Raw genomic sequence first — 26,871 nt, 5'->3', positions numbered from 1 at the left:
TTTGGACTGGAGAGGAATAGTAAAAAACAAATAAGAAATGGAATTTCCATGGAAACTTGGAAGCAGATCTAGTGTTATTTGCAGTACAAGCCTTTGTACTTTAAGTGGAATGTCTTCTAGTTTACACAAATCCCAGCTATTATTTTCTCTGCAGCGCAAGTTTGGGCCAAACACTGTCACATTAAAGCTGTGCCAGTCGATTTTATCTTGTGCCCAGCATGACTATCCGCATAAAGTTAGAGACACTGCTACAAAGAGTGGTCTGGTATTTATTTTGCCAGAAGCCAACAAAACTTCCCTTAGCAAAAGGAGATTTGGGGTTCTTTTTTGCTAGTCCTCAACAGAAGGTGAAACCAACCAAGAAAATGTCTCTTGTTTACATCTGACACCACAGACTGGCAGTCAGCCAGAGCCTTGGCAGATGTGCCCTTCATTAATGGGAACTTAACTAGTTATTCATAATAGGTCAATTACATGTTAATACTTTCCATATACCTTGGGGTGAGACACACATTGTTGCAATCTCAGGACCTATATTTACAGGTAAATTAGTTGAGGAAATGTATCAAAACTCTTATATTTCATGAGCTTTAACAGATGTCCTTTTTCGTCCCAGCTATAAAATTATGCTTGACAGGTTAGAGCTTTAGCTTTCTTTATTGCTAGCCACAGTCTTGTGGTCAGTGAATTGCACATTTATCACACAATTGAGATTTGTGCTGCCGGTGTTTTTATGATTCTTTGGGGAAATCTTTAGCTTTGTTGAAATTACAGCTATTGCACCAAAGTCAGACATTGATCTTTACTTAAGGCTTTGAAATATCCCATTCTAGTTCACTGTTTTTATTGTACCAAGGGCAATTAAATCAGGAGAACAGCATTAACTTCAGTGGTATTTTGGTTTTCTAAATTAGAATTCTCCTCCCAAGAAAGAAATCACCCAGGAAATACTTTGCAATCACCTTAGGAAATCATAATTAATAAATGTGACTGGGTTACCTGATAATATATCCCTGGTTTCTACCACATCATCTCAGACTTTTTTACCTGTCAGCCTGACCTTAGACAGAAAAGCCTTGAATTCAGAGAGAAGGACTGATCTACAATTCCTTTAACTGGTGCTGTTGCAGTCTGCTACAGGGGTAGGAGGTGTGGGGTCGGAGAAGGACATGCCTGCGATTAGCACCAGTTCCTAAGGATTGATTGCCGATTACAAGGCCATCCCAGTTCACATCATCACATTAACATCTCTGTTCAGTGCCTGAAAGCAGGGACCATGCAGTCTTACAATATCTGGGAAAGCTAAATTGCATTGAAGCATTCGCATCTGAAAGCTTTTCTCAGTAAAGCAGAGGCTCTAATGGGTAACTGTGCACACACCATCCTGCACTCCCTGCTGTGTTTGTGATAGGATGGAAAAGAAAAGCAAAAGGGAAAAATCAGGTTGGTTCATAGTAGAATAATTCAGATTCTAACTTCCAGGCTCAGAGAAATTCAATTTACAAGATACAGAATAGCTCCACATGTTATACAGCTGCCCCTTATTACTGTAAACTAAGGGCATGCTGTTGCAAGCTGCTGAGCATCTCTTGCATAGTAGCGAGCACTTGAAACCTGCACTGAGACTTTAATGGGATTGGAAAGTGCTCACCACCTGACAGGATTGGAGCCTAAGGAAGTGCTTGTAGGAGGCTTCTTAATGCACCAAAATAACCTGACATTTTCTCTCCCATCCTCTTGTCTGTTCTGGCTCCCCCAGACAGGAATAATCTCCTTATCTGATATGCTCAAACTTCCAAGGCCTTGGTAATGACTCGTGACCTGATCATTGGTTTTGGAAACAAGAATATCTCCCTCTCTGGATGACAGACACTACATACAGACAGGCTGAGTTAGTGATAAAGCCAAGAGGATTGCACAAGGCATCTTTTGCATAAAAGGTTCCTCTTTTCACATTTTTACTGCAGTCATTTTATTCTACACTTCCAAAATAAGGGTAGACAACAGAAGCACTGCCCTGTCTCCTGAAAACTCAAAGCTATTTTTTTATTTTCAAGAATCTCTTCACATCTCAGGCTGATCCTTGTCTAGGCCAAGCAACCCATTTTGTGTGTGTGTCTAAATGAACCACTGGTGAAAAGTGAAGCCCTGGAGACTTAACTCCTCTATTTATCCCTTAAAAGGCAATGGCAGAGCAAGTTTCCCCACATCTCTCTGCCAGTGTGACTGAACCTGCCTTTGACAGGGTCACCCATGAAGGGAGGGGCCAGGTTCTTCATGGCCCATTCAATTTTTACCATCTCTGCTTAAGCATTCAGCAAGGGGACCCACTGTGGTGGTGAGTTTTGTGATGTGGACATTTTTTTACTGAGAACTAGTCTGATACATTCATTCACAGAGACCACTGAACAGTCACTGCCAACTCAAGGGTTAAAAAATTATGAGTCATGCTCTCAGAATCATGAGATTGGCTTTAAAATAATAAATATTGAGTTCTTTATAGTTGCCTTTTGATTTTTTAACTCTTTGGTTCACATTTTCAAGCTTTTTTCAGGATATAGTAAGAAGGGCTAGAAACTTGCTTTTTTTTTTTTTGAAAATGAAAGTTTAGATTCTCATATAATCACATGACTCCAGGAACTGTCTCTTTAAGAAAAAACACCAACTGTCATGAGATAAAAATCACAATAGTCAGCAAAACTGCAGTCAGCACATGGTAACAACTTTCAGTCCCTATTTAACTGGTCTGGTTTTAAATCAGTGACCTAGATATGAAAATGCTATATCTCATTAAAAATCTCCTCCAATCACCCCCATCTTTATTCACCTTACTTCCCTAGAGGTTTCGTATGGCGATCACTCTCCTTCTGACAAAATTAGACTGCATGGAATTTATTTCAGAATTCCTCAGTGATGCTGCTTCCTTAGCTACAGTACTCACTGTTGGATAAACAAGATCTTCTCCCTTGCACAGGGGCTGAAATTGCCTTTGCAGCACTTTTACCTCGGTGCATTGAAAAACCTGGGTCTCTTAATTAGGCTTCTGGGACAGCCAATGTTGCCAACTCTCATGATTTTGTCATGAGTCTCATGATAATTATTGTCTTCCTTAAAGCCCCAGCTCCTGGAGTCAAGTGGATATGTGATGATTTCAGCCTTCATTCTTTAAGTAAAAGTAAGTTTCTAGCCCTCGTGGCTATGGAGAAAGCTTCAAAATGTGACACTCGTGCACCGTATAGGCTCAAAAACCAGAAACCCAATTAAAAAAAGGTCAATTCTATTATTTTTACACACCTCTTCCCTCTCAGATTTTGGAAGGCACTTCAGATTCCTAAACCTTGAGTCGAGTGCTGTAGCTATCTTTAGAAATCTCACATTGGTATCTTCTGTGGATTTTGTCAAATTTGCAGAAAAAGTATTCTTAAAATGAACAATGTGCTGAGTCATCATCCAAGACTATTATATTATGAAATATATGGCAGAATGTGGGGAAAACAGAGCCAGAGACATACAATTCTCCTCCCCAAGGAGTGCAGTCACAAATTTAATACATGATTTTTTTTTAATGAGCTTCATCAGCATGGAGGCATGTCCTCTGGAGTGGTAGCCAAAGCATGAAGAGTCATACGAATGTATAGCATATCTGGCACATAAATACCTTGCAATGCCGTCTACAAAAATGCTTGTTCTCACTTACAGGTGACATAAATAAGAAGCAGGCAGCATTATCTCTCATAAATGTAAACAAACTTGTTTGTCTTAGCGATTGGCTGAACAAGAAGTAGGACTGAGTGGACTTGCAGGCTCTAAAGTTTTGCACTGTTTTGGTTTTGAGTGCAGTTATGTAAAAAAATATCTACATTTGTAAGTTGCATTTTCATTATAAAGAGATTGCACTACAGTACTTTTATGAGGTGATTGAAAAATACTATTTATTTTATCATTTTTACAGTGCAAATATTTGTAATCAAAATAATATAAAGTGAGCAGCGTACACTTTGTATTCTGTGTTGTAACTGAAATCAATATATTTGAAAACATAGAAAAATATCCAAAAATATTTAATAAATTTCAATTGGTATTCTATTGTTTAAAAGTGTGATTAAAACTACGATTAAGCATGATTAATTTTTTTTATCGCGATAAATTTTTTATTTAACCGCGTGAGTTAACTGCGCTTAATCGACAGCCCTACATATTATTAATAAAATTATTTTTAATGTACATGTTTTTGTTCCACTCTCCAACTGTCTTTTTACTCGGTTGTGGGAAATGAGTTTAAATAGCAGAAATTAACTTGGAAATCCTGGAGTCTGAGCCCTGTGCAGCTCAGGAGATGAAGCCTGGTTGGGGTCTGGGGCAAAGTCATCTTTAAGCCATCTTTATGTCCACTAAGACAGATCCCCAGCTGGTATAAATTGTTGGAGTTAGGACAATTCACACCAGCTGAGGAGCTGCGCCTCTGAATTCTTTACCTGGCCTATAGTGCCCAGCACAACTAATTAACAGCCCAACAATTGCTCTAAGTTATTAGTGTCTTGAACGGGCAGTCTGTTGGCCGTTCCCTCTCCTGGGCATGCTGCTACGTCAAGGCGAGTCCCCAGCAAGGAGACCCTTTATGTTGGAATGTGGCCCACAATTAGGGCCACTAGTTATATACTAGATTTAGGCTGTTTTTAACTGAGGAAGCATGTATAGTAATTGCCTTAAGTGCCCATCCAAAAATCAGCAGAAAGCAGTTGCTTAGTATAGATGTTTTTAAAATGCTGAACAAACACTGTCCTGGAAATCCTGGGGCTACTTTAAAGGATTCCTTATGATCAGAGGGTTGCCTAATGAGAGGTTGGGTCCTTGGTGTAAATTCCACTCTAGGTTGATTGAGTGATGCTTAGGTTTTGTGTGAGTATGTAAAAAGAAAGTGTCATGTATGGCTTTATATGCAACCTCAGCCAAGTGAGAACACTGAGAATGTCAATCAACTTTACACTTCAAATATGCTTCCGTTTTATACACTGAAAATTCTACTAACTCAATTTTAGATTATGCAAAGAAAGAGGAAGCAGCATGACTCAGCTCCACGCTACAATGGCTGGAGCAGATCCAGACCTAGCAATCCTTTGGGTTTTCCTTTTCCTTACCAAAATACAAGTTTGCAGCTAGGATAATGTAAAGCATGCAGTGTTTGGGTAAGGAACGCAAAATGGGCAGCGTGCCTGTCCTGGTCCTTGAGTCAAGCAGGAACTCTTCACATTTATGGGAAATTCTCCGCTGCAGAATTAGGATGAAAGCACGAAATACAGAAGGGCTCAGAATTTACCCACTGCCAAACTGCCAAAGAGGAGCAACCCTCTGAAAATGTCACCTCCTTCCTAGCTATAGAATTTCAAGGAAGGTTAATGGCAATAGTGATGGTAATAATAATAAATAACGCTTTGTACTGCTATAGTGACTTCCATCTGAGGCTATCAAAAAACTGAACAGGCGTGAATTCATTAAGCCTCACCTCAGGCCAAACTGGTAAATACTTTAACTATAATCCCCATTTTACAGAAGTGGAAACTGAAGCATAGGGAGGTTAATGATTTGCCCAAAGTCACTCAGTGAATCATTGGTGGTGCTGGAATAAGACTCAGGAATCCTTATTCCCATTGCCTCGTTCTAACAGCAAGACAAAACTGCTTCTCTATAAACCTTAACTGTCTAAAAAACATTCCTGCTCCTCTCACCATTTTGTTTCCCAGAAATGAGGGAATATACATCTTGGAAGTAAACTCAGCACACTAAGGAACTCTGATGTGCTTGTGTATCAACAGTATTCAAAACAGCATCCTCAAGGCCTTAACTCAGGCCTCACTCAGCTTCTAACAGTGTCAACGTGAGTTACAAGTGCTCTGCAGCACTCAGGATTTGGCTCATAAAAAGGGATCAGATGTCTGAGTAAGAACTGAGTAACAACTTCAGGAGTTGGCCCTTTCACTTGCTGGCATCTGATGATGAAGTTAGGTCTTTACAGTTTATTAAGGTCCTAATTTTTTCATCTCACATTCAAGTTAATACCTACCTCTGTGTCTTTCAGACACTTGCCTCCATTGTGAAGATCACACATCAGTCACTTTTTACATAAACTGTAATCAGGAGAGGTTATAAAGGCTCTTATTTTTAAACTACCCGCACTTCATCTAATAAGGAAACCAAGGTATTGCTTGCATAAAACAGTGCTCTGGGTTGTATATATAGGTGAGAATGCGTGACCAGTGTCAGGAAGCTTGCATCATATACTAACCAATTGCACATTGCACTGGAGAGGTCACCAGCCAGCTGGACCACCACTTCTATTTTTTTGAGTATCCTTTTTGTAAATTTTAAGAGATACTTGCTTCATTTACAGGATATTGTCTGTTCCTTTACACTTTGCCAATCTCAGTGACTTGTCTTTTCCCCCGCCAGTACTGACTGTTGCAATACAGCAACAGTGCAAAACAGAGTTACCCAAAAGCAGCTCAAGAGAAGGGAAAGGGAGCAGCTCTCCATTCAGTTAAAAGGGGGACTCCTAATAAACACATATCTTATCTGACCCAAAAAAGTCTGTGGAACTAAAATGAAAAGTCAGACCTAAACCCTCAAAAGCCAGGGAATTCAGGCGTGTTGACTCTGGGGCCTTAACTCAAGAGAAAACAAAGAACCATAGGAATATAGGACTGGAAAGGATCTTGAGAGGTCATCTAGTCCAGCCCTATGTGCGGCAGCAGGACCAAGCAAACCTAGACCATACCTGATAGGTACTTGTCCAACCTCTTCTTAAAAACCTCCAGTGATGGGAATTCCACAACCTCCCTTGGAAGTTGGTTCCACAGTTTAACTACGCTTATTATTGTTATAATGTTTTTCCTAATATCTAACCTAAATCTCCCTTGCTGAAGACTTGAGTCCATTACTACTTATCCCATCTTCACTGAACATGGAGAATACTTGATCTCCTTCCTCTTTTTAACAGCTCTTAACATATTTGAAGACTGTTATCAGGCTGACCCCCCGAATCTTCTTTTCTCAATACTAAACATGCCCAGTTTTTTAAAGCTTTCCTCATAGATCAGGTTTTCTAAACCTTTTATGATTTTGTTGCTTTCCTCTGGACTCTCTCCAATTTGCCCATAACTGTCTTGCAGCGTGGGGCCCAGAACCGGACACAGTACTCCAGCTGAGGCCTCATCGGTGTCGAGTAGAGCAAGACAATTACCTCCTATGTCATGCATACAACACTCCTGTTTAATACACCCCAGAATGATATTTGCCTTTTTTACAACTGCAACATATTGTGGACTCAAACTCAATTTGTGATCCACTAGAATCCCCAGATCCTCTTCAGCAGTACTACCACCATGCCGGTTATTCTCTATTTTGTAGTTGTGCAATTAGCGAAGTACTTTGCATTTATCTTTATTGAATTTCATCTTGTTGAATTCAGACCTGTTCTCCAATTTATCAATATTATTTTGAATTCTAATCCTGTCTTCCAAGGTGCTTGCAATCCCACTCATCTTGGTGTCATCTGCAAATTTTATAAGCAATACTCTCTACATAATTATCCAAGTTATTAATTAAAATATTGAGTAGTACCAGACCCAGGACTGACTCCTGTGGGACTCTCCTAGATTCGTTCTCCCAGTTTGACTGAATTTCACTTTGAGTATGGTCTTTCAAACAGTTGTGCAGCCACCTTATAAATTCATCTAGACTGGATTTCCCTAGTTTGCTTATGAGAATATCATGTGGGACTGTATCAAAAGCTTTACTAAAATCAAGATATATCATATCTACTGCTTTCCCCCTATCCACTAGGCCAATAACCCTGTCAAAGAAAGAAATTAGGTTGGCGTGGCATGACTTGTGCTTGACAAATCCATTCTGGCTATTCCTTATATTGTTTCATATTTTGTTGCATGCTAAGAACAAAGGTCAGCTTGGGTCCTGGATATTTAGTCTGGCTTTTCTAGCTTTTATGGTTTAAATCATGCCTTTACAGTTAATTGTTTATTTGTTTTTTAATAAAAAATGTTCTTTATTGTTTTTATGATGGTTCTTCAAAACTAAAACAACTACCTGTTCATTGTTTTCCTGTACATTTCTCCTCCATTTCTAGTATCAGCCATCAGCCTGTACTCACATGGAGGTGTAATGAGTGACATAATGGGTCTCTACAATCACTGGGTTCTATGATTCACTAATTCAGCATGTTAAACTGCCTCTCCAGAAGAAAGTTTCTAAAGTAATCATAAACACAGGAAGGCTGACTTCATCATCTACCCTCATGTCCACACAGCATTGAAAAGAATAAGGCCATGTTTATACTAGCATTTATGTTGGCAAAACTCAGGGATGTGAAAAATATACCACCCTGAGCGACATAAATTTTGCTGGCATAAGCGCTCATGTGCACAGGGCTATGTCGGCGGGAGACGCTCTCCCACCAACATAGCTACGGCCACTCGTTGAGCTGGTTTTATTATGTTGACGGGAGAGCTCTCTCCGATTGGCATAACGTGGCTACAGGAGTGCTCTTACAACAGCACAGCTGTGCCACTGTAAGCTTGTAAGTATAGACATAGCCTAAGGATCTTGTGCAGACATCTAGTCCATAGCATTGGGAAATTATGTTATCACCTGGTTATGTCTTGACTCTAATACACAATTCATTCTTGCATGTGTAGGTGGGACTTCGCTATGTTATAAATATGTTACGGGATGCTGCTACAGCCCAGCCTCTATAGGGCCATAACTTGGTCTCAGATATGCAGACCAGATCAAACCACATTAGAACATGATTTCACAATCTGGGGCCAGACTGGTGTAAATCAACATAAGTATAACTAAAACCAGTGAAGCTACAGCAGTTTACATCAGCTGAGGATCTGGCTAATGGTTCTGTCAGCACAGACATACCTCTAATGCCCTGCCCACACTATGGCTAAAGTTGTGATAACAACAATTCAGTTTAATCTCAGTTGTTGCTACCATGAGTCCCTTGACCAGCGTGGACAGGAATTCTTTTCAAGAATTGTAGACACCATAAATATCCAGAGGCCCAGTACCAACACAACTCCAATTCATAGACAGGATCTTAACTGACATGCCCAAATCTTTAGCTTGAGTATGGAGAATAGGTAAGGGCCCATCTACACTATTAGTTGTAACTACATTGTAATCAAGTCAGAGAACAGCTGTATTTTAATGCTGTAACCAGTCCCCTGATACAGTCAGATCTGTAGCACAGACTTGCTTATAGATGACTTGGTGTGAGGGGTCATTTATAACAGTTTGGCTAGCACAGTACTCGGGGGGGAGGGGGCGGGGAATAATATAACTATGCTGCCCAGATCCATTGAGCTAGAACCCAGCTAGCATGGGAACTTGTCATGTTTTCAGCTGCTTTGTGGGCAGACCTTAACTGAAAGGATCTGAGCACCAAGATATATTGGAATTCATGTCCAAACGACATAGATTTCCTTACACGGTACTGAAGAGTTAGCCAATAAATGTTACACTACACTTCCATTTGACTGATAATGAAGTTCACAGCATGGGACACTAGGTTAAACTTTTACTAGATTTCCAAGGCCAGGGTGCATTAGTTGATATTTCCTATTTACAGACAACAATGGGATTCTGCTATAATTAAAAAATGGTTACCTGTGGTCAATAACTGTTACATTGGAAGAAGGGATCCCCAAAACAGCACAACTCTGTACAAGCTCTTTCTTACGAATCTCCCCTTGATTGTAGTAATTTCCTGAAAATAACAAATGCAGTAACACTATTTACTTTATTTCAATTTAGCATGGAACAAATATCTCCATCCTCAAATCCTCAAGCATATGTAGAACCACATGTAAGATCTGAAAGTACTTAGTACTAGGGTTCCCCACCTGAGGAAGAGGTACATTATGGAGCGCAAAGTCCTATAGCTTATACTCAGGAAATACTCCCTTTGGCCCAGTGTAAAGTTTTAGGAACCAATACATCCACATTCCTGCCTTGACTTCAAATGGAGTTGCACATTCATCTCTTAGAGCAGAGTTTGACTCTTTATAACGAATGAGTTCTCTTGGTTGGAACACAGGAATTTGCCATACCAAATCAGATCAATGGTCCATCTAGTTCAGTATCCTGTCTCTGACAGCGGCCGGTAGCAGATCCTTCGACAGAAGATGCAAGAAAGCCCATAATGGATAATTATGGAATAACCTACTCTTAGGGAATTTTTTTCCTCTCTCCTCCCTCAATCTATTAATGTCTGGCTTATATCCCGAAGCATGAGGGTTTATAGCGCTCTTATGTTTTTATCCTTTTTAGTGTTACAGTGAATGATCTTATTATCCATATAAATAAATGTCTAATCCCTTTCTTACTACTACTAAACTCCTCAATGATATTTCGTTGCAGTGAGTTCCATGGGTTAGTTACGCTTCGAGTAAAAAAGTATGTTATCCTTGTAAAGTAATAAAATTCCAGCAAGTATATAAACTGAAGTCTGTGTTCTCACATGTTACCGTATGGAAATCACTGATATCTCATGATATTAAAACAATTTGTCAAGGCCTTTTTACAAATATAGGGGAAATCACCACTCCAATGAGAGGGGACCAAAAGCTCTTGCTATTTGACAATATCTAGGTGGCCTCTGTTAAATGAGATGGTACGCTGCAGTCCAGTTCTTCGCAGACAAGTATCTACAACACAACTGGTGATAATTGGTCTCCTTAGGAGAGACCAGAAACTGAACTCCTCCCTCACTACCAGAGGTGGTAGGTCAGACAGTGTTGACATAAATCAGTGTAGTTGCACTGACTTCAACAGAACTACACTAATTTACACCAACTCAAGATTAGGTCCTCAGACTTCAGAACAGCAGTGTGTCAGTACTGGTAAGAAACATGCCTATCTAATACTTGTGATTTAACTGACAATTAAAGGGCTTAAGTTTCCATTATGGTCATGAGCACCTTGCATGAGCACTAATATTCACATAAAACTAGAATACTGCAATAATGAAGCACTGTCAAAATTAATGAGACACGTGTGAGATTTCCACTCTGTGTTGAGAAACTAATTCCTCAGAAGTCTGCACTGTTTCTAAAACAAGTATACTAAGTAATGTTCATGCAGGAGCTAATACAGCAGAATTGAAAAGCACTTACAGAACCAAGAAAGGAATGTTAAAACATGTTAAAACCGCATTTAGAAAACAGCATTCTGTAAAACTTGTAATAGACACAATGGGACCAAGGCTAGCATGGAACTAGGATTCATTAACTTAAGACATAGGCTGCTTCTTGGTTTAATTATTTTCTTCTCATTCTGCCTTCATGTTACCTGGTCTGTCTGTTAGCAAAAACAATGAGGAGTCCTTGTGGCACCTTAGAGACTTACAAATTTATTTGGGCATAAGCTTTCATGGGCTAGAACACACTTCATCAGATGCATGGAGTGGAAAATACAGGAAAGGATGGAGGTTGCCTTACCAAGTGTGAGGTCAGTCTAAGGAGATAAATCTATTAGCAGGATACCAAGGGAGGAAAAATAACTTTTGAAGTGGTAATGAGAGTGGCCAATTACAGATGGTTGACAAGAAGGTGTGCGTAACAGCAGGGAGATATTAGTATTGGGGAAATTAGGTTTAGGTTTTGTAATGACCCAACCACTCCTTTATTCAGGCCTAATCTGATGGTATCCAGTTTGCAAATTAATTCCAGTTCTTCAGCTTCATGTTGAAGTCTGTTTTTGAAGTTTTTTGTTGAAAAATTGCCACTTAGCATGAATAATGAAAAATCCAGGTTAGAGTTCAGCTGGCCTCAGAAGGGGTGCTGCCCTGCGCAACATGGCAATTGCCACCAGGTATAAATTCTGAGCAATAAAATTAAAAAGTACTGCAGAGTTAGAATGTGTGATTTCAGTTTGTAGTCAGCTATTCTGAAGTACACTGAACTTTTTATTATTGTGGGGTGAGTCATCAGAAACTAGCATTCATCTGGTGAAGTGCTGCAATCTGAGCTGTCAAAATCAGCTTTATATGATGCTCAGAGTGAAACATTAACCTCAGAAGAGACAACTTTTCTTATCACAATAAATTTTAGACTCTTACTGCAGCCCAGAAATGTGTGTCTTCAGGAGGCTCTGATACTGATCATCCATGGAAGGGATGACTTACTGAGCTAAACCTCAGGTTGGAACTCTACAGCTTTCCTAGAGGCAGAAGTTCAGATCCCAGCAGGGTCAACTCAAACCTACGTCCTTCCTAGGTAGTTTTAAATACTTCTGTATAGTTTACTATGTGAGAGTCTTTAAGAGACAGAGATTCTGCTTCTAATTCTTGGATCTTAATGATATCAGGATACTATTGGAAGGAGTGAGTATTTTTGTCAGCAACAATTTACTCTGCTATTATGCAATGTGCTGTATGCTAGTGAGTTGCTGACCTCCACTGCAGACATAGCTATGCTTCAGTGACAATGTATGTATACGGGGCCAATTTCTGTCCTTGGATTACACACACACAACTTCCACTGAAGTTGTGGGTTGAGATTCATATATATCTGAGAACAGAATGTGATCCACATTTGTGAAATACCTTAGGATGACAGGCACTACATAAACGCAAAATAGCATTATTGGGCAGCCATTGGTACCGAAAAGCATTGAGTGGCTAGTACTCCTGAACCTCAACCATGGAACTCAGTAAGGTGGCAGCTACTAATGAGAGCTATTGGAGTGTTAGTGCCACCACTTATTCACCCTGGACTGTATGACCAACAACAATTTGCTCACAGTGCTCTAATTCTAATGCATTCTAGTGGCATTTTTGGTTGTGATCCAACAATTGAAAGTGTGGTGGTTTCTAAGTAGCCATTTTGCCTCCATTTTAAAATTTCACAGAAGAAAATAATGGGAACCTTAATACAGTGTCTGATCAGCCTCATCTATTGCACAAACAAATGAAGCACCAACCATCTGAATCACAGGATCCTACAGAGGGCCCCTTCTCCCATCAAAAAATGACTCAGATGTGCATTTGACACTACATAGTTTCTAATAATGAAATTCATGACAAAAAGATTCTTGATCCTTAACTCACATTATAAGCTCCTTGGGGCAGGAACCCTATCTATTATGTCTGTGCAGTGCCATGCACACTATAATGTTTTATAAACAATCATATGCTTATGCTTCTACACAACTAAATGTCTTTCTTTTCATTTCTTTGTGCTATTATCTAAGCCATTGTAAAGTGTTTTGGGAGGTACAATTGGCATGGAACTCACTACCTCAGATATTGTTTTATTATACTTTTTACCAATGGTTCCTAACCACTGATATCTGTCACTGTACTTCAGGATTCGGGGAATGGTCCTCTGGATGTACCACACACCTTAATTATTAGCCTCTCTTCTGGTCTCTATGAGTTACCACGGCCCACTTTGCATTAAATGATACATGTTCTAGCCTGCTATCAAGTGGGGATTGCATCAAACTATAGTCCCACAAGAGTTGTCTGAAGGGTCAGTTAGAGTGCAGATGTTTCTTGAGCACTATAAACTGAATAGCATGGTGACATTTTAATGCATCACCATCATATTGTGTCAGGCACAGCGGTGCAATATTGTGTTTTGTCATGGTGTACTGATATTTTGTAAGCGACACTACAATGTATCATGATAGGACAATTACTTCACAATAGAGTGCAAATCTACTACAAGGCCACACAACATTTTGAAATTGTAACATACAGTGTGATGTTGTGGTGTAGTGAAGTAATAATGTGGTAAACTAGGGTTGTCTCCAGTATTGTCCTGGAGTCACCAGGAAATGAAGATTCATCTTTAATTAAAAATTACATAATGTGATGAAAACTCCAGGAATACGGCCAAGCAAAATTGGCAACCTTGGGTATGACACAACTCAGTTACATTATATCATCGTGAAGCGGGGTGTATCATGAGGATGTCGGCTACAGCACAAAAGCCTGATTGGATGATGTCACCATGGCATGCAACACAGGGTAATGACATCATGGCACGATGATGTCACAGCATGAGGTGTCACTGGGTGCAGAGTGTTGGCATTTCCCTCATCTAGTCAGTGTTGGCCAGACCCACCCCCCATTCCTCTTTCTCACCGTCACGCTCCCTCCTCCCTCACCTGAAGAGCAGCACAGCAGCCAGAGTTGGGCCCGAAGCCTGCCCAGGCTGAGGATTGTGGGAGCAAAGAACATTGCTTCGTCATCAGGGTGCGCCGTCACGACCAGGGCTCGTACGTCATCGGCCCGCGCTGGTCCCGCCGCACACAGGGTTCGGGGTCCCCAACCCGCGCCGCGTCGTCGCAGCCAGCGCGAGCCTAGCCACACCAGCGTAAGCAGCGCCACCAGGAACGAACCCAGCGGCGCCAGCCCCATAGCGACCGAAACCAGAAGGGACCAGGTCGTTCCGGGCGGGAACAAGGACAAGCGGCAGAAAGGTTCCGCGCCTCGAAGGGCTTTTCCCTGAGCAAGGCTCTCTTCTTTGAGTGAACCCAGGAGGGAGTGACAGGGATAATACGCAGGGCTCGCTTTCTTCCTTCACTGCCCTTCCAGAACTGGCCCACCACATGTCCCCCTTCGGGGAGGGGAAAATGAGCCCCTTGCGGGAACTCCACCCAGAAAGGATTTATGCACAGAGGGCTTGTCTACATCAGAAAGTTGCAGCGCTGGTGAGGGAGTTACAGCGCTGCAACTTTGAGAGTGTCCACATCTGCAGGGCATCACCAGCGCTGCAACTCCCTGTTTGCAGCGCTGGCCGTACTCCCGTTTTGTCTCGGGTGTAGAGGATCCAGCGCTGGTGATCCAGCGCTGGTAATGCAATGTAGACACTCACCAGCGCTTTTCTTGACCTCCGTGGAAGGAGGAAGCCTCTGGTAATCAAGCTGGTTTCCTTTCCCGGTTTGCTCTCTCGGTCCCGGAGCCAGCCAGCAAACCGCGGGGAAGGAGACCTGCTTGCTCGGGGTTCCGGGACCGAGAGAGCAAACCGGGAACGCCGCGGTTTGCTCTCTCGGTCCCGGAGCCAGCCAGCAAACCGCGGGGAAGGAGACCTGCTTGCTCGGGGTTCCGGGACCGAGAGAGCAAACCGGGAACGCCGCGGTTTGCTCTCTCGGTCCCGGAGCCAGCCAGCAAACCGCGGGGAAGGAGACCTGCTTGCTCGGGGTTCCGGGACCGAGAGAGCAAACCGGGAAAGGAAACCAGCTTCGCCGCGGTTTGCTCTCTCGGTCCCGGAACCCGAGCAAGCAGGTCTCCTTCCCCGCGGTTTGCTGGCTGGCTCCGGGACCGAGAGAGCAAACCGCGGCGTTCCCGGTTTGCTCTCTCGGTCCCGGAACCCCGAGCAAGCAGGTCTCCTTCCCCGCGGTTTGCTGGCTGGCTCCGGGACCGAGAGAGCAAACCGCGGCGTTCCCGGTTTGCTCTCTCGGTCCCGGAACCCCGAGCAAGCAGGTCTCCTTCCCTGCGGTTTGCTGGCTGGCTCCGGGACCGAGAGAGCAAACCGCGGCGAAGCTGGTTTCCTTTCCCGGTTTGCTCTCTCGGTCCCGGAACCCCCCTTGAAGCCGCCCAACAGCGCTGCAGTGTGGCCACATCTAACACCACTTGCAGCGCTGGTTGCTGTAAGTGTGGCCACTCTGCAGCGCTGGCCCTATACAGCTGTACTAATACAGCTGTAACAACCAGCGCTGCAAAATTTTAGATGTAGACATGGCCAGAGAAAAGAGTTCCAGCCGCCTCAATATCCCCCTCACTCCACAGCCTCCTACTGGGACATCAGAAAAGGCCACACCAAAGCCACAATGGGACCCACATGCATGTGGTTGTCACCCCACCCTTTAAAAATCACCTCTACCAATGAGTGTATTTTGCTTTGTCCACAATAAATTAATTAACAATGCTTATAATAACTTGTATCGCTATAGTCCCAAGAATGTGCCAGATGACATACCAGCCTCATGGGAAGTAGTCCTGCTCCAAAGAGTTTACACACCACATTCTTCCCTCCTGGTTTGGAGGTTTGCAGTCAGGTCCAAGTGGATGGACCCTTGAATTCTACTGAAATCTGGGATCTACTCATGCAGATCCAGTTGCAGGATTATGACTTTATGTTGTAAACTGTTTAATGCAAGGACTGTATTTATTGTGTCTTGGACAGCACCAAATACATGAAATTGACACTTAAATAATAATTAATATAATAAATGTAGGACTTGAGGTCATATAATTTGTTTATCCTATTGCTGCCTTCTAATGTAGATTACAGAAGCCATGTGAGTTGGTTATAATCTTTTAAATCATATAGAACTGAAGGGGCAGTAGGGTAAGAGGAGCATGCTGTCTGAGATTCCAGACATGTTCAGACCTCTGTGATGCACGACTATTATAACTGTGACAACATGAAATAGAAGGCATTTGGGTGCTGATTGGAGGTTGAAGTTACCATGAGAGGGAGATGGAGGGAATAGAGAAAAAGGAAAAAATATATAAATTAAAATTAGAAAAATAATAAAATATATTACAAATGTTTTTCCTGGGGATGTGCAAGGTAGAAGAGTCAGCAAGGGTAACATCTGAACCACTTGGACAAAAGGTTGTAGAGCAGGATAAGGACTACAGTTTGGGGAAAATCACCATTACAAAAGATAAAAACTAAAAATACATGTACATTTGACATCCTACCGGCAGCTTATCTTGTTTTTACTGTTTATCTTGTCTATTTAGGACCTGAAGCTGTAGATATTTGTGCACATGATTAACTTTACACATTGTGAATAAACCTACTGAAATCAATAGAACCACTCACAGTCCAGAAAATTAACCATTTAAGTGTTTCCAGGTTTAGTATTATAGATTGTATACACTTTAGGGCAGGGACTGTCAGATCTCAAACTTGTACAGCACTTTAACACAATGGGGTCCCATTACTGCAATATAAATACATTTTAATATAATAAAAATAATAAAGTATACCCAGATGCTAGAGTGTCAACCACCAAATAAATATCTGCAGTAATTATATGGACCATCACACCCCGACAAACATTGAAACAGGGCCCTTCACACCCAGTGGGGCCTACATTAGCATGGAAACAGAGACTCTTACTCCCTAAAATATTAAAAACTACATCCACCAGAAGTCCCTTTTTTCCTGTGAAGGATGCCTGAGAATTGGGACCTCTCTATCGTGTTATCACACTTAAAATTTATTTACTCAAATAAATGTGTTAATCTCTAAGGTGCCACAAGTACTCCTGTTCTTTTTGCGGATACAGACTAACACGGTTGCTACTCTGAAACCTGACATTTAAAATTGTCCATTTAAAAAAAGTTAGATAATATATTTCCAGTGGGCAACCTGAAAAAGGGATATTTAAAAAGAAAAACTGACATTTTAATTGCCTCACTAAGACATTTAAAAATCCTTCCTCACTAGAGGAACATGCTTGAGAAAAATAGCACAAAATTAATTACAAAATGTGAGTCTCCCTGAAATGGAGACTTGGCAGGACTATTTCTCTGTTTTTTTCCCTCTCTCCCCTTGCCCCTCAACCTATACAGCATGTATGAAACATTCACTGTGTAAAATATATTGCAGACTTGCCAAGTCTCATTCCGTGTCAGAGGGAGACTCCCTTAACGCAAGACTAATTTTTAAGGTAGTTCTAAAAATTATCTTTCTCTTGTGTTGAAGGGTTTTGCTGTGCTCCTCTAATTGGAATAATTAATTTCTCACTCATTCACATTTTCACATCTTAACAGCCTTGCAGATGGATTTTTAAAAAACATATCGTGTGCATTGATAATATGTAAAGCTCTTTTCTCCCCTTTGCTGCATTCACTCTTATTTTAATCACACTGACATTGTTCATGTATGGGATTTGGATTTGCCTTCTCTGTTTATATGCCCCCAACCTATACAGCATTGACAAACATTTAATCTATAATAAAATATATTGATTTGACCTTATTTGGAGTGTGTATAGAGAAACAGTTTTTCTGGGTATGATCCCATTAGTTTAATACACTATCCCCATAAAAATAAAGGATCATCTGTCTAGTGCAGGCTCTGCTCCTGCATACAGGGTCTTGGCAAACAGAACCACTGCAAGCAGAACTATCGCTCACCCGCTAATGTTGAATGCATCATCAGGCGTTGGAATTGCTAGTTTTGAGATGACAACACTCGGTCTGCTCATGTTAGTGCAACATATTGTCCTGTAAAAGACTACAAATGATTACAATCTCTCCCCTCCCCGCCGCGCAAGTGTCACACTGTTACCCTCTCCCCCACTGCTTAGTGTCCCCACCCACTATCAATGGCTGGCACCTGCCTCACGTCCTTTCTCTCCTTCCCACGGTGAGTTCCCCGCCCGCCTTTGCCTAGACAGACCCCACCCTATGGCCATGTCTCTGCTCCTCCATAGTCTCTGCCTCCCTTGCCGCTCCCCACTAAACAGCGAAGGCGGCCTCCCCACGCCCCTCTGTGAGTCTCCCCTATGGCCATGCCGCGGGCACCCCACTCCTTCGCCCCCCCCCCGGGGGGGAGTCCTTTACCGCTGCACAGACAGACGGGTCCTAGCAGCAGTATAGTGACAACCCCTCCTTCCGCTGCCCAGGAACGGATCGGCCCGGTCCGGTGTTACTGGGGCTCCCACGAAGAATAGGAAAAGGCCGATTGTTTGTGATCCGCCCCTTAGAGTGGGCAGAAAATGAGAAACGGGTCTATGTCTGTGCGGGTTTTTTATATAGCTGTTAGGACCCAGCCAAAGGGGGAGGAGCCGCCCAAGCCGGGGGGAGGGGAGACAAGATGGCGGCGACGGAGGAGCTGAGGCTGAGGTGAGAGACTCCGCGAGTCCCGACCCTAGTTAGAGTCGGCCGTCTGCTCCGTTCCAGCGCCGCGCTGCCGGTAAGAGGGGGAGGGTTTCGCCGGGCAACTGGGGGGAGGCGCTAGCGCCGTTTCCGGCATCGAGGCCTAGGGCGGCAGCTGTAAGGAGGCGGGGGCTCTGGCCGTTCCCGTCCTCCCCGGGGACGGGAGAGGTAATGTTCGGCTGCCACCCCCTCCCGGAGCGGTGGGGCGGGGAGAGTAGGGAGCGCGGGTGGGGGCGGCCTGGGACGGGTGGGGGGTGTGCAGAAGGGGGGGCTGGATGAGGATTTCGGGCGGGGGGGGCTGGAGAGACTCGCCCATAAGGAGGTGGTGGGGGGTGAGCTGTGAATGGCTCGTGGGGTGGTGGGGGGCGGGGGTGGGGTAGGTGTTTAGAGATGAGGGGCTTAGGCTGGGGTGTAGCAGCGCTGGCTGCTGCTAGCAGGTTTCTGGAGAAATTCCAGAGCATCGCTCTTCTGCTGGGTGTCGGTCCCTCCTTGGGAGGGGAGGAGGAGGGGGAGCAGGGGGGCCGACAACTGAACCAGCCGGGAACGTGGAGAGGAGTGTGGGGTTGTTCGATGTGCTGTAGTTAGGTTCTGAAGATGTCCTGTTTACACAAGCTGCGGGTGGGAAAGTGCAGTTGCTGCCCTAGAGCTGCCTGCCTTAGTCCTACACGGGGGTGGGAGTGGTGTTGCTGCTGATGCCGATGCTGACACTGAATTGTTGATTTAGGAACTGTAAACATCCCCAGTGTCTGTCTTCTCTGTGATGTTGTAGGAGACAATGGAAGTGGCTTATTCTAATTGTCCAAACTTGATGATAGAGAACTCTGTGCCTATTTAGCTGCTACTTTTCAAAACTGGTATCGTGTATAAATATATTATGTTAATTGTAATTGGTCATCAGTCCAGTTTAACATTACCTACTCTTAATATTAAACAAGCATAAACACACATGCGCTTTTGAATAAACTGTTTTTGCTGCCTGAAGTTCTTGTTTTTCATGCTTAGAAAAAGGTGGCCTTTAACAATCCTGTTTACTTCATAATTGCGAAGAACTATGTAACCTAAGTGAAAAAACAATAGTGGAGCCAGGCTGTTGATATTTCCCTTATCACTAGTGAGTTAAGTTGGAATGCTAAGCTTTGTGTCAATATCTTTACATTGTATGCGATTTTAGACCTACCGAGTCCATGGGTAATGAGTATTGGACCTATACTGGATTAATGTATTTATTTTATTTTTTGTTATAGACTTTATTATTTGAGGAGAAGTTGTGCTATATTCTCTTTTTAACATAGTGATAATTTGGTGATGAGGACCTGAATAAAAAGATACCACAGTAATATGTCTGTTCACATAATGACTGTGTCCAGATCTTATTTTTTGTTGGCCGTAGTCTGCATAGTAAAACACCAGTTTTTTGCCTAAACAACTATGAATTTTGAAAAAGGAGTATAGAATATTTGAAGTGGATTTCTAATCTGCTGAAGTCTAGTATGCGTGTGTTGGGAGAAGGTACAAACTTGTTCTAAAGCTAGGAAAGTTCAGATAAGTGGATTCTTTGTAGCTGTTTTCAACTGGAATAATTTGTGAATGTGCCATTAATTTTTCTTGGCATTGCTCTCTCATATAGATTCCTTGGCAAAGTTAAATTGCTGATATAAATTAGTCTACAAGTAATATGTTTTTTAGTTTGAAAGTGTTTTGTATATTACTGCTCATTTAAATATACTACTAATGCCTAGGAATAAGCAACATTTGTGAGCTTTCTTGCTGTTAGAGTTATAACTTGTATTTGGAAGTGGACAAAGAAAGTGCTGCAATGAATGTTTTCTCCTTATTTAGTTTCATGTATTCAGTAGGTTAGAATACAATGCAGATAACAATGGCTGACCAGAATGTATTTTGAACGTGTAATGAAGGGTTTGCTCATGCTAAAATATCAAAATATGTCATAGTTTTAGCGGGATAGAAATTAATACATTCTAAATGCTCTCAGAACCCATATAGGTTACTTATTTTGTCATCCACACCAGGCTTTCTGAAATTTAACAGAATTCTAATGTAAAATTCCATTCATTCTGATCTTTTTATTTAAAAGGACACTCAACTAGAAATCTGATCTCAAAAAAATGAGGTCATAGTAGCTACACTTGCTGTCAAATCACTTTCTTCAGTTTCTCTTCACCAGTTGTTGTGGCCTTATAAATATTTTAGAAGACTGAAAGATGTAATTATCTTCCCAGTGAGTGTAGGTGAGAGACTTACAAACAGGGGAAATGGACTCTACCAAACTATATTCAAATGTACAATAAAAAAAAATTTCCCTCGATCTTTCAGTTATATTTATCTTTATAATCTACTGTTACAAGTAACAACTATCAGCCAGAACTGTGTTTTTATTGACTGTCACATTAACTTTTTCTCTGTGTAACATACGTCTCATATCTCTTCGTTTGGAGCGGGTCTAGTTTTCTTTAGAACTCTGGGCCATTTTTGTGTGCAATATATTTAGTTTATCTTTCTCTTTTATTTGTTGTGGTCTCCTTAAATTTGCTTTTTCATTGGAGATTTATTTCCTTAAGTAGCCAAAACATTATTCATTTTTTCTTTTAATAAATATAGCTAACTTAAAAAAAAAATTGATCGTTAATGATCATTGAAGTTGGAAGTCAGGTACAATGCATGCAAGTGCAATGTAGCACAATACAATTCTCAGTAAGAATACTACCCATATAGTGGTTTCATAACATGAACAAGTATTTCCTGAATGCTAGTCTGATGCTCTTATACTCATTTGTGAACTTTAGTCAAATCTGAACCAAAGTCACAAGTGAAAAATGAATAAATTTAACTTCATGTGCCTCATAATCCTTCCACTGTAAATGATCCAGATGAAAATTCTGACCTATGCACCATTGCTGTCTGTAAATATTTACTTTGGACTATTTCTAAATTATGCATATAGTCCAGAATGTGCTCAATACATTTCCCACTTACAATGACATTGTCTGCTTCTCTATCTAGAAATAATGTTGTGTGTGTGATGCTAAAATCCTCACTATGTTGCCTTGATTTTTATCCATTCTCTCTGATAAATTGCTACAAGTTTGAAGTCACCTGGACCTCATGGAGCTTCACCATGGAGTATTAGTCTATATGCAGAGAATTCCAATTTACTTTGGAGCTAAGGATCTCTCAGGATACTTGTATGTCCTTGAATCATCACATGTCCAAAACACTTAAACAGTGCTCCCCAATTACTCCTAGACTGCTTTGATATGCAGTGTTTTTGTTTCTTAATGCTTGAGGAGGATGTTGGTCTCTGTGGTTTTTTTTAAAGTGACTGACTTCACCTCTTTATGACTTAAACGGTTATTGCAAAATAGAGATCTTATATTTGTATGAAGGTGCATTAGTCAACCTCTGAAGAAGTCCTATTGTGCAACTGCTCAAAACAGTAAAAAACGCAGTTCAGACAAGTAAAATTAAATCCTGGGTGCTTTGGTTGACCGGATTATCTAAAGCTGAAAATAATAACTTTCTCACTGTCCTTGTGTGAATACCTCTAAAAGAAAAAAAAAATCAGAAGAAATAGACTTATCCATCATGGTGTGATGCTTTCTTAAAGTCATTCCATTGTTTCCTTCCCCTAGTTCAAGGGAAGTGAATTTGGTTAATTCTGTCAGCAGTCATCTTGAAGTGATACTGTATGTGCTCATCCCTGGGAAAGAGAGTAAAAATAGCCTCCATAGTTGTTTTTTGTTCATTTGTTTTTATTTTTGCTCTAGGGAAACTAGTGGTGATGCATTGTGAAAAGCTACTTTAGTAAGTTATCGGCTGAGTTCCTGTAGAAACTTTACTGAAGCTGCCATGAAGGGCAACAAATTCGAAAACCATGTATGCGAGCATCCTCATTTCAAGGCATATGACTAACAAATGCTGAACATGGTTTTAACTTGTATCCAAAGCATTTCATTAAATAAAAACTTACCTATCCCTCTCTTAAAGTGTATACCTACTGATTCACGTTTTATTTGGAGACATTAAAAGGTTAAATTCATTACAACTACAAAACTCTATTCATCCAAAAAAAGGGTGAGTGGGTAATGGTGCAAAACTGCAACCTACAACTAATTAGTATTCTTAGTCATGACAAGATTTAGGAGAGATACTTTCAATAAAAAAAGCACTTCCTTGATTGGTATCCATTGTAGATTTTTATCTTGGATTAATATATTATTTTAAAATGTTGTTGTCTAATTATTAGATACCTTTTTTCTGATATACTGGCTGTCCATGTAAGAAGAGTAAAACTTGTGGCCTTCATTTTTTTTGTCACACCATCAACATAGTACCTCTACTGGTCGCCATGCATAATCTGTGTCAGAGTTTGCAATTTGCTGTGGTTACCCTGAAATCTGTGGTCTGAGCCTTCCAAAAGGATTACACGTGTACCTGTTCATGCTTTCTGTTAAATAGCACATACCTCAAACACAGTACTGAACACAATAAATAGAAATAATCCTTTTCTCTGGAATACCACTTTTCAATTTGGTATAGTATTTGATAAGAAGTTTGGTATTGCTTTTAAATTCTTTCAAAATTCTAACTTTATTTTTGTATCTAGAGTCTAAGCCTGAATTTGTCTTGAGCCCAATTGAACTTGTACTTTCCTTTGCTTCTATGCACTCTGTGAAACACTGTGTGCTTGATACCCAAGGGCCCATCTCCACATGCCTTTGCATACCTCTTGACAGGACAACCATCTGTACTTATTAGTGGTAAAGATTCTGTGGTTTCTTTACTCTTTTATTGTAGATCTTAATGGTATTTTTTAAATACTTGTTAAATGTCAATCTCATAGTTTTTTATGGGTGGAGTGCACTATACTGTATATGACCTAGAAATTATTATTGTACTAATGAAAGGCTATAATTTTTGAAAGTTCCATTTTTTACAAGAAAACTAAATTATTTCAAAATACACTATTCCACCTAATTTAATAAATCAACAGAGGCAGTGGGATTTACACTTGGACTGCTATTTTGTTCTTAAATTGCCTCAATGTGAATTAATGATTGCAGTGGTCCTAGAGCAGGGGTGTGCAATTTTTTTGTCTCGAGGGCCACATCTGGGAATAGAAATTGCATGGTGGGCCATGAATGCTCATGAAATTGGGGTTAGGGGTTTCAGGCTCTGGGGTGGGGCCAGCAATGAGGAGTTCAGGGTGCATGAAGGGGCTCCGGGCACGGGAGTAGCTTTTATGTGTGTGGGGGGTGGGGAATGAGGGCTCTGGCTGGGGTGGTGGTGGGCAGGCCTGGGGATGAGGAGTTTGGGGTGTAGGAGGGTGCTCCAGGCTGGGAAGGAGAGGTATCATGGCCACAGCAGGGGGTTGGAGTGCGGGACGGGGTGCAGGCTCCGGCTGGGAGTGGGGGCTCTTGGATGGGGCTGGAGATCATAGAATCATAGACTTTAAGGTCAGGAAGGACCATTATGATCATCTAGTCTGACCTCCTGCAGAATGCAAGCCACAGAATCTCTCAGCCACTCCTGTATCAAACCCTTAACCTGTGTCTGAGCTATTGAAGTCATAAATGAGGAGTTTGGGGTGCAGGAGGGTGCTCTGGGCTGGGATCAAGGGGGGCAGGAGGGGGATCAGGGCTGGGGTAGGTGTTGGGGTGTGGGGAGAGGCTGTGGGGTGCTGGCTCCAGGCGGCACTTATCTCAAGTGGCTCCTGGAAGCAGCAGCCATGTTCCCATTTTGGCTCCAATGGGGAGCCATGGCCAGGCAGCTGTGCCCACTTCTCTGTCTGCAGTGCCACCCCTGCAGCTTCAGTTGGCCACAGTTCCCGGCCAATGGGAGTTGTATGGGTGATGGCAGCGTGCAGAGTGGAGCCCCCTGGCTGCCCCTACACATAGGCACTGGAGCGGGGCCAGGCCGCTGCTTCTGGGAGCTGTGTGGAGCAGCCCCCAACCCTGCACCCCAGCTGGAGCGCCACAACACCGGAGTAGGGGGAAGTCCCAGACCTCACTCCCCAGCGGGAACTCGAGGACTAGCTGGCAGGCTGTAATTTGCCCACTCCTGTCCTAGGGTGCTCTAAGATAAATTTCTCAGTGCTGAATTATGAGGTGACTTCAGGCTGGAGTACTTATTCCAACAAAACCAAAGAAATTAAGGGTTAAAATAAGTCAGTTTCCTAATGGACTATTTAAGTCTATTAATTGTATGTGTAATGCAGTCCTTTTAAATGAGTTCCTAGTAAGAAACTGCTTTAAGTATTTGTTACATTTAAAGAAGCAAATCTGCTGCATAACAGTTTATAGTTTGAAACATTGTTGGGCAAAAATGTATTTACAACAGGAATAACTTCAATGTCTGTCATAGTTTTAAGTTTTCCTAGTGCTCATTATAGTATATTTCAAGGCAGCTCATAATAGAAAAACTTAGTTTCACATTGTATGAACTTGCATTAGTGAGCATCTTCCATACCATGAATTAAAATTTCTCTCCAGAAAACTGTTTAAAGCAATAAGTTCTACTGCTTTAAAGCTCTTGTTTGGTCTTTTTCCAAGTGTTTGGCAGTGGTCTTTTCAAAAGAACTCCAATCATCTGATCCTCTGGATTAGCGTTTTGGGCAATATTGGGTCTATTTGAGTGTACTGGTATAGTTAGTCACTGTGATTGCTCCTCATCTTCTAGTTTCTTCTGAAATGTTTAGTTTATTAATACTACATCATAATTTGTCAAGTCAATATCTCTTTAATGATCAAATTCAAATAGTCTTTAAAATCTGATAGTTTTGATATCCATTAGAGGGAGAAATGGGGCGTGGTAGGATGATGCAGGTTGGAGAACTGTGACCAAACAGTGAACTTCCTGCATGTCCCATTTATTTAAAAACAGTTTTAGCTAGAGATAGAAGATTGATTTTCTGATGACAGGCTATGTCATAATTATTTTCGATATGTGCTTAAGCTCTTGGTCAAGCATCGAAAAAGCAGACCGTGTGTCTTCTACACGATCATCCTTCCTTTTTTATATTTCTTATTTATGAGGGTTGAGATCATGTGACACAATGCTTCTAAGCCCAAATGAAGCCGGAGCAATTCATCTTCAAATTCAAGGTTCTGTGAACTTTGCCATCATGCTGTTTGGACTGATTATTATTACTTATTTTCTAGATAACTGGAAGCCATTCCTGAAAAATTGCTTTCAGTTCATGAGGGCTCTCTTCTCCTATTTGGAACCAATGGGAGTGGAGATGTGGTGGAGAGGGAAACCAGGAGATGCATAAAATGTCTTCAGAATGAAAGCTGTCTAATATTGCATGCTTGTCATGTGAAAATTCATATGAAATTTGGAAAACCATAATACTTAACTATAAGTGTTGAACTATTCCCTCATTGGTTTTATCTAACCCATCACCTAGCACAAATTTAACCATACTTTAATCAAGAAAATGTTTACACCCTCCCCACTCTAACCAGTGAGTGGAGGACTTCATCATATCTCATGGTTTCATGTTGTGGTGACCTTCCTTGGCCAATAGGTGCTGAGTGGATATATATGAATGCCAGTCCTTCATTAGCCACAGGTGTAGCTGAAGAGGGATGAAGTGTTTCATCCCTCAGAGACTGCCTTTGCAGCCAGCAAATGAGAAACTAGAAACTGAACTGTACTTCTTGTTTGCTAGCCAATGGCCTGACTTTGTAAATGTTAACTTTTGCTTGAGTATATACTCTTCTAGAACAACACACATTTTTTTCAAGGTAAGAGAGTTGCTGATTAGATACTACTTAACTGATGTAAATGCAGTCTGAGTTTCCTTTCCTTAGGAGCAGATTATGTTTCAAACATTACGTGGCCTAATTACCTTTCACATGGTCTTCCATTTAATGCACTGTAGCTTCATTTAACCCAGGCCTTGCATTTCTGTTCACATTAAC

The 26,871-nt window shown here is 41.6% G+C and overlaps 2 protein-coding genes across 19 annotated transcripts in view; one reads left to right on the top strand and one right to left on the bottom strand.

Annotated features, from left to right (window-relative positions):
* Nucleotides 1-14,696, bottom strand: part of PIGL (phosphatidylinositol glycan anchor biosynthesis class L) — an 82,467-nt gene extending 67,771 nt beyond the window's left edge. For 2 of the 5 annotated variants that reach the window (XM_030536702.1, XM_030536703.1), the window contains exons 1-2: nucleotides 14,194-14,696; nucleotides 9,688-9,787 (exon numbers count right to left, since the gene is read on the bottom strand). In XM_030536702.1, coding sequence (XP_030392562.1) covers nucleotides 9,688-9,787; nucleotides 14,194-14,446 — 353 coding nt within the window. In that variant the 5' untranslated portion in view covers nucleotides 14,447-14,696. The remainder of the gene's footprint in view (nucleotides 1-9,687; nucleotides 9,788-14,193) is intronic. The other 3 variants (XR_003996974.1, XM_030536704.1, XM_030536701.1) reach the window with 3 other exon arrangements.
* Nucleotides 14,697-18,349: 3,653 nt separating this feature from the next.
* The window catches only part of NCOR1 (nuclear receptor corepressor 1), a 103,605-nt gene continuing 95,083 nt past the window's right edge, over nucleotides 18,350-26,871 (top strand). For 12 of the 14 annotated variants that reach the window (XM_030536684.1, XM_030536679.1, XM_030536678.1 and 9 more), the window contains exon 1: nucleotides 18,834-18,965. The gene's annotated coding sequence lies outside the window, so the exon portion shown is untranslated. Of the gene's footprint in view, nucleotides 18,417-18,833; nucleotides 18,966-26,871 lie in introns of those variants that run through there. The other 2 variants (XM_030536675.1, XM_030536674.1) reach the window with 2 other exon arrangements.

Source organism: Gopherus evgoodei, chromosome 17, assembly GCF_007399415.2.
Source record: "Gopherus evgoodei ecotype Sinaloan lineage chromosome 17, rGopEvg1_v1.p, whole genome shotgun sequence".
In the NCBI taxonomy this organism is placed as follows: domain Eukaryota; kingdom Metazoa; phylum Chordata; order Testudines; family Testudinidae; genus Gopherus; species Gopherus evgoodei.
This window is presented reverse-complemented; position numbering and strand designations above follow the sequence as displayed.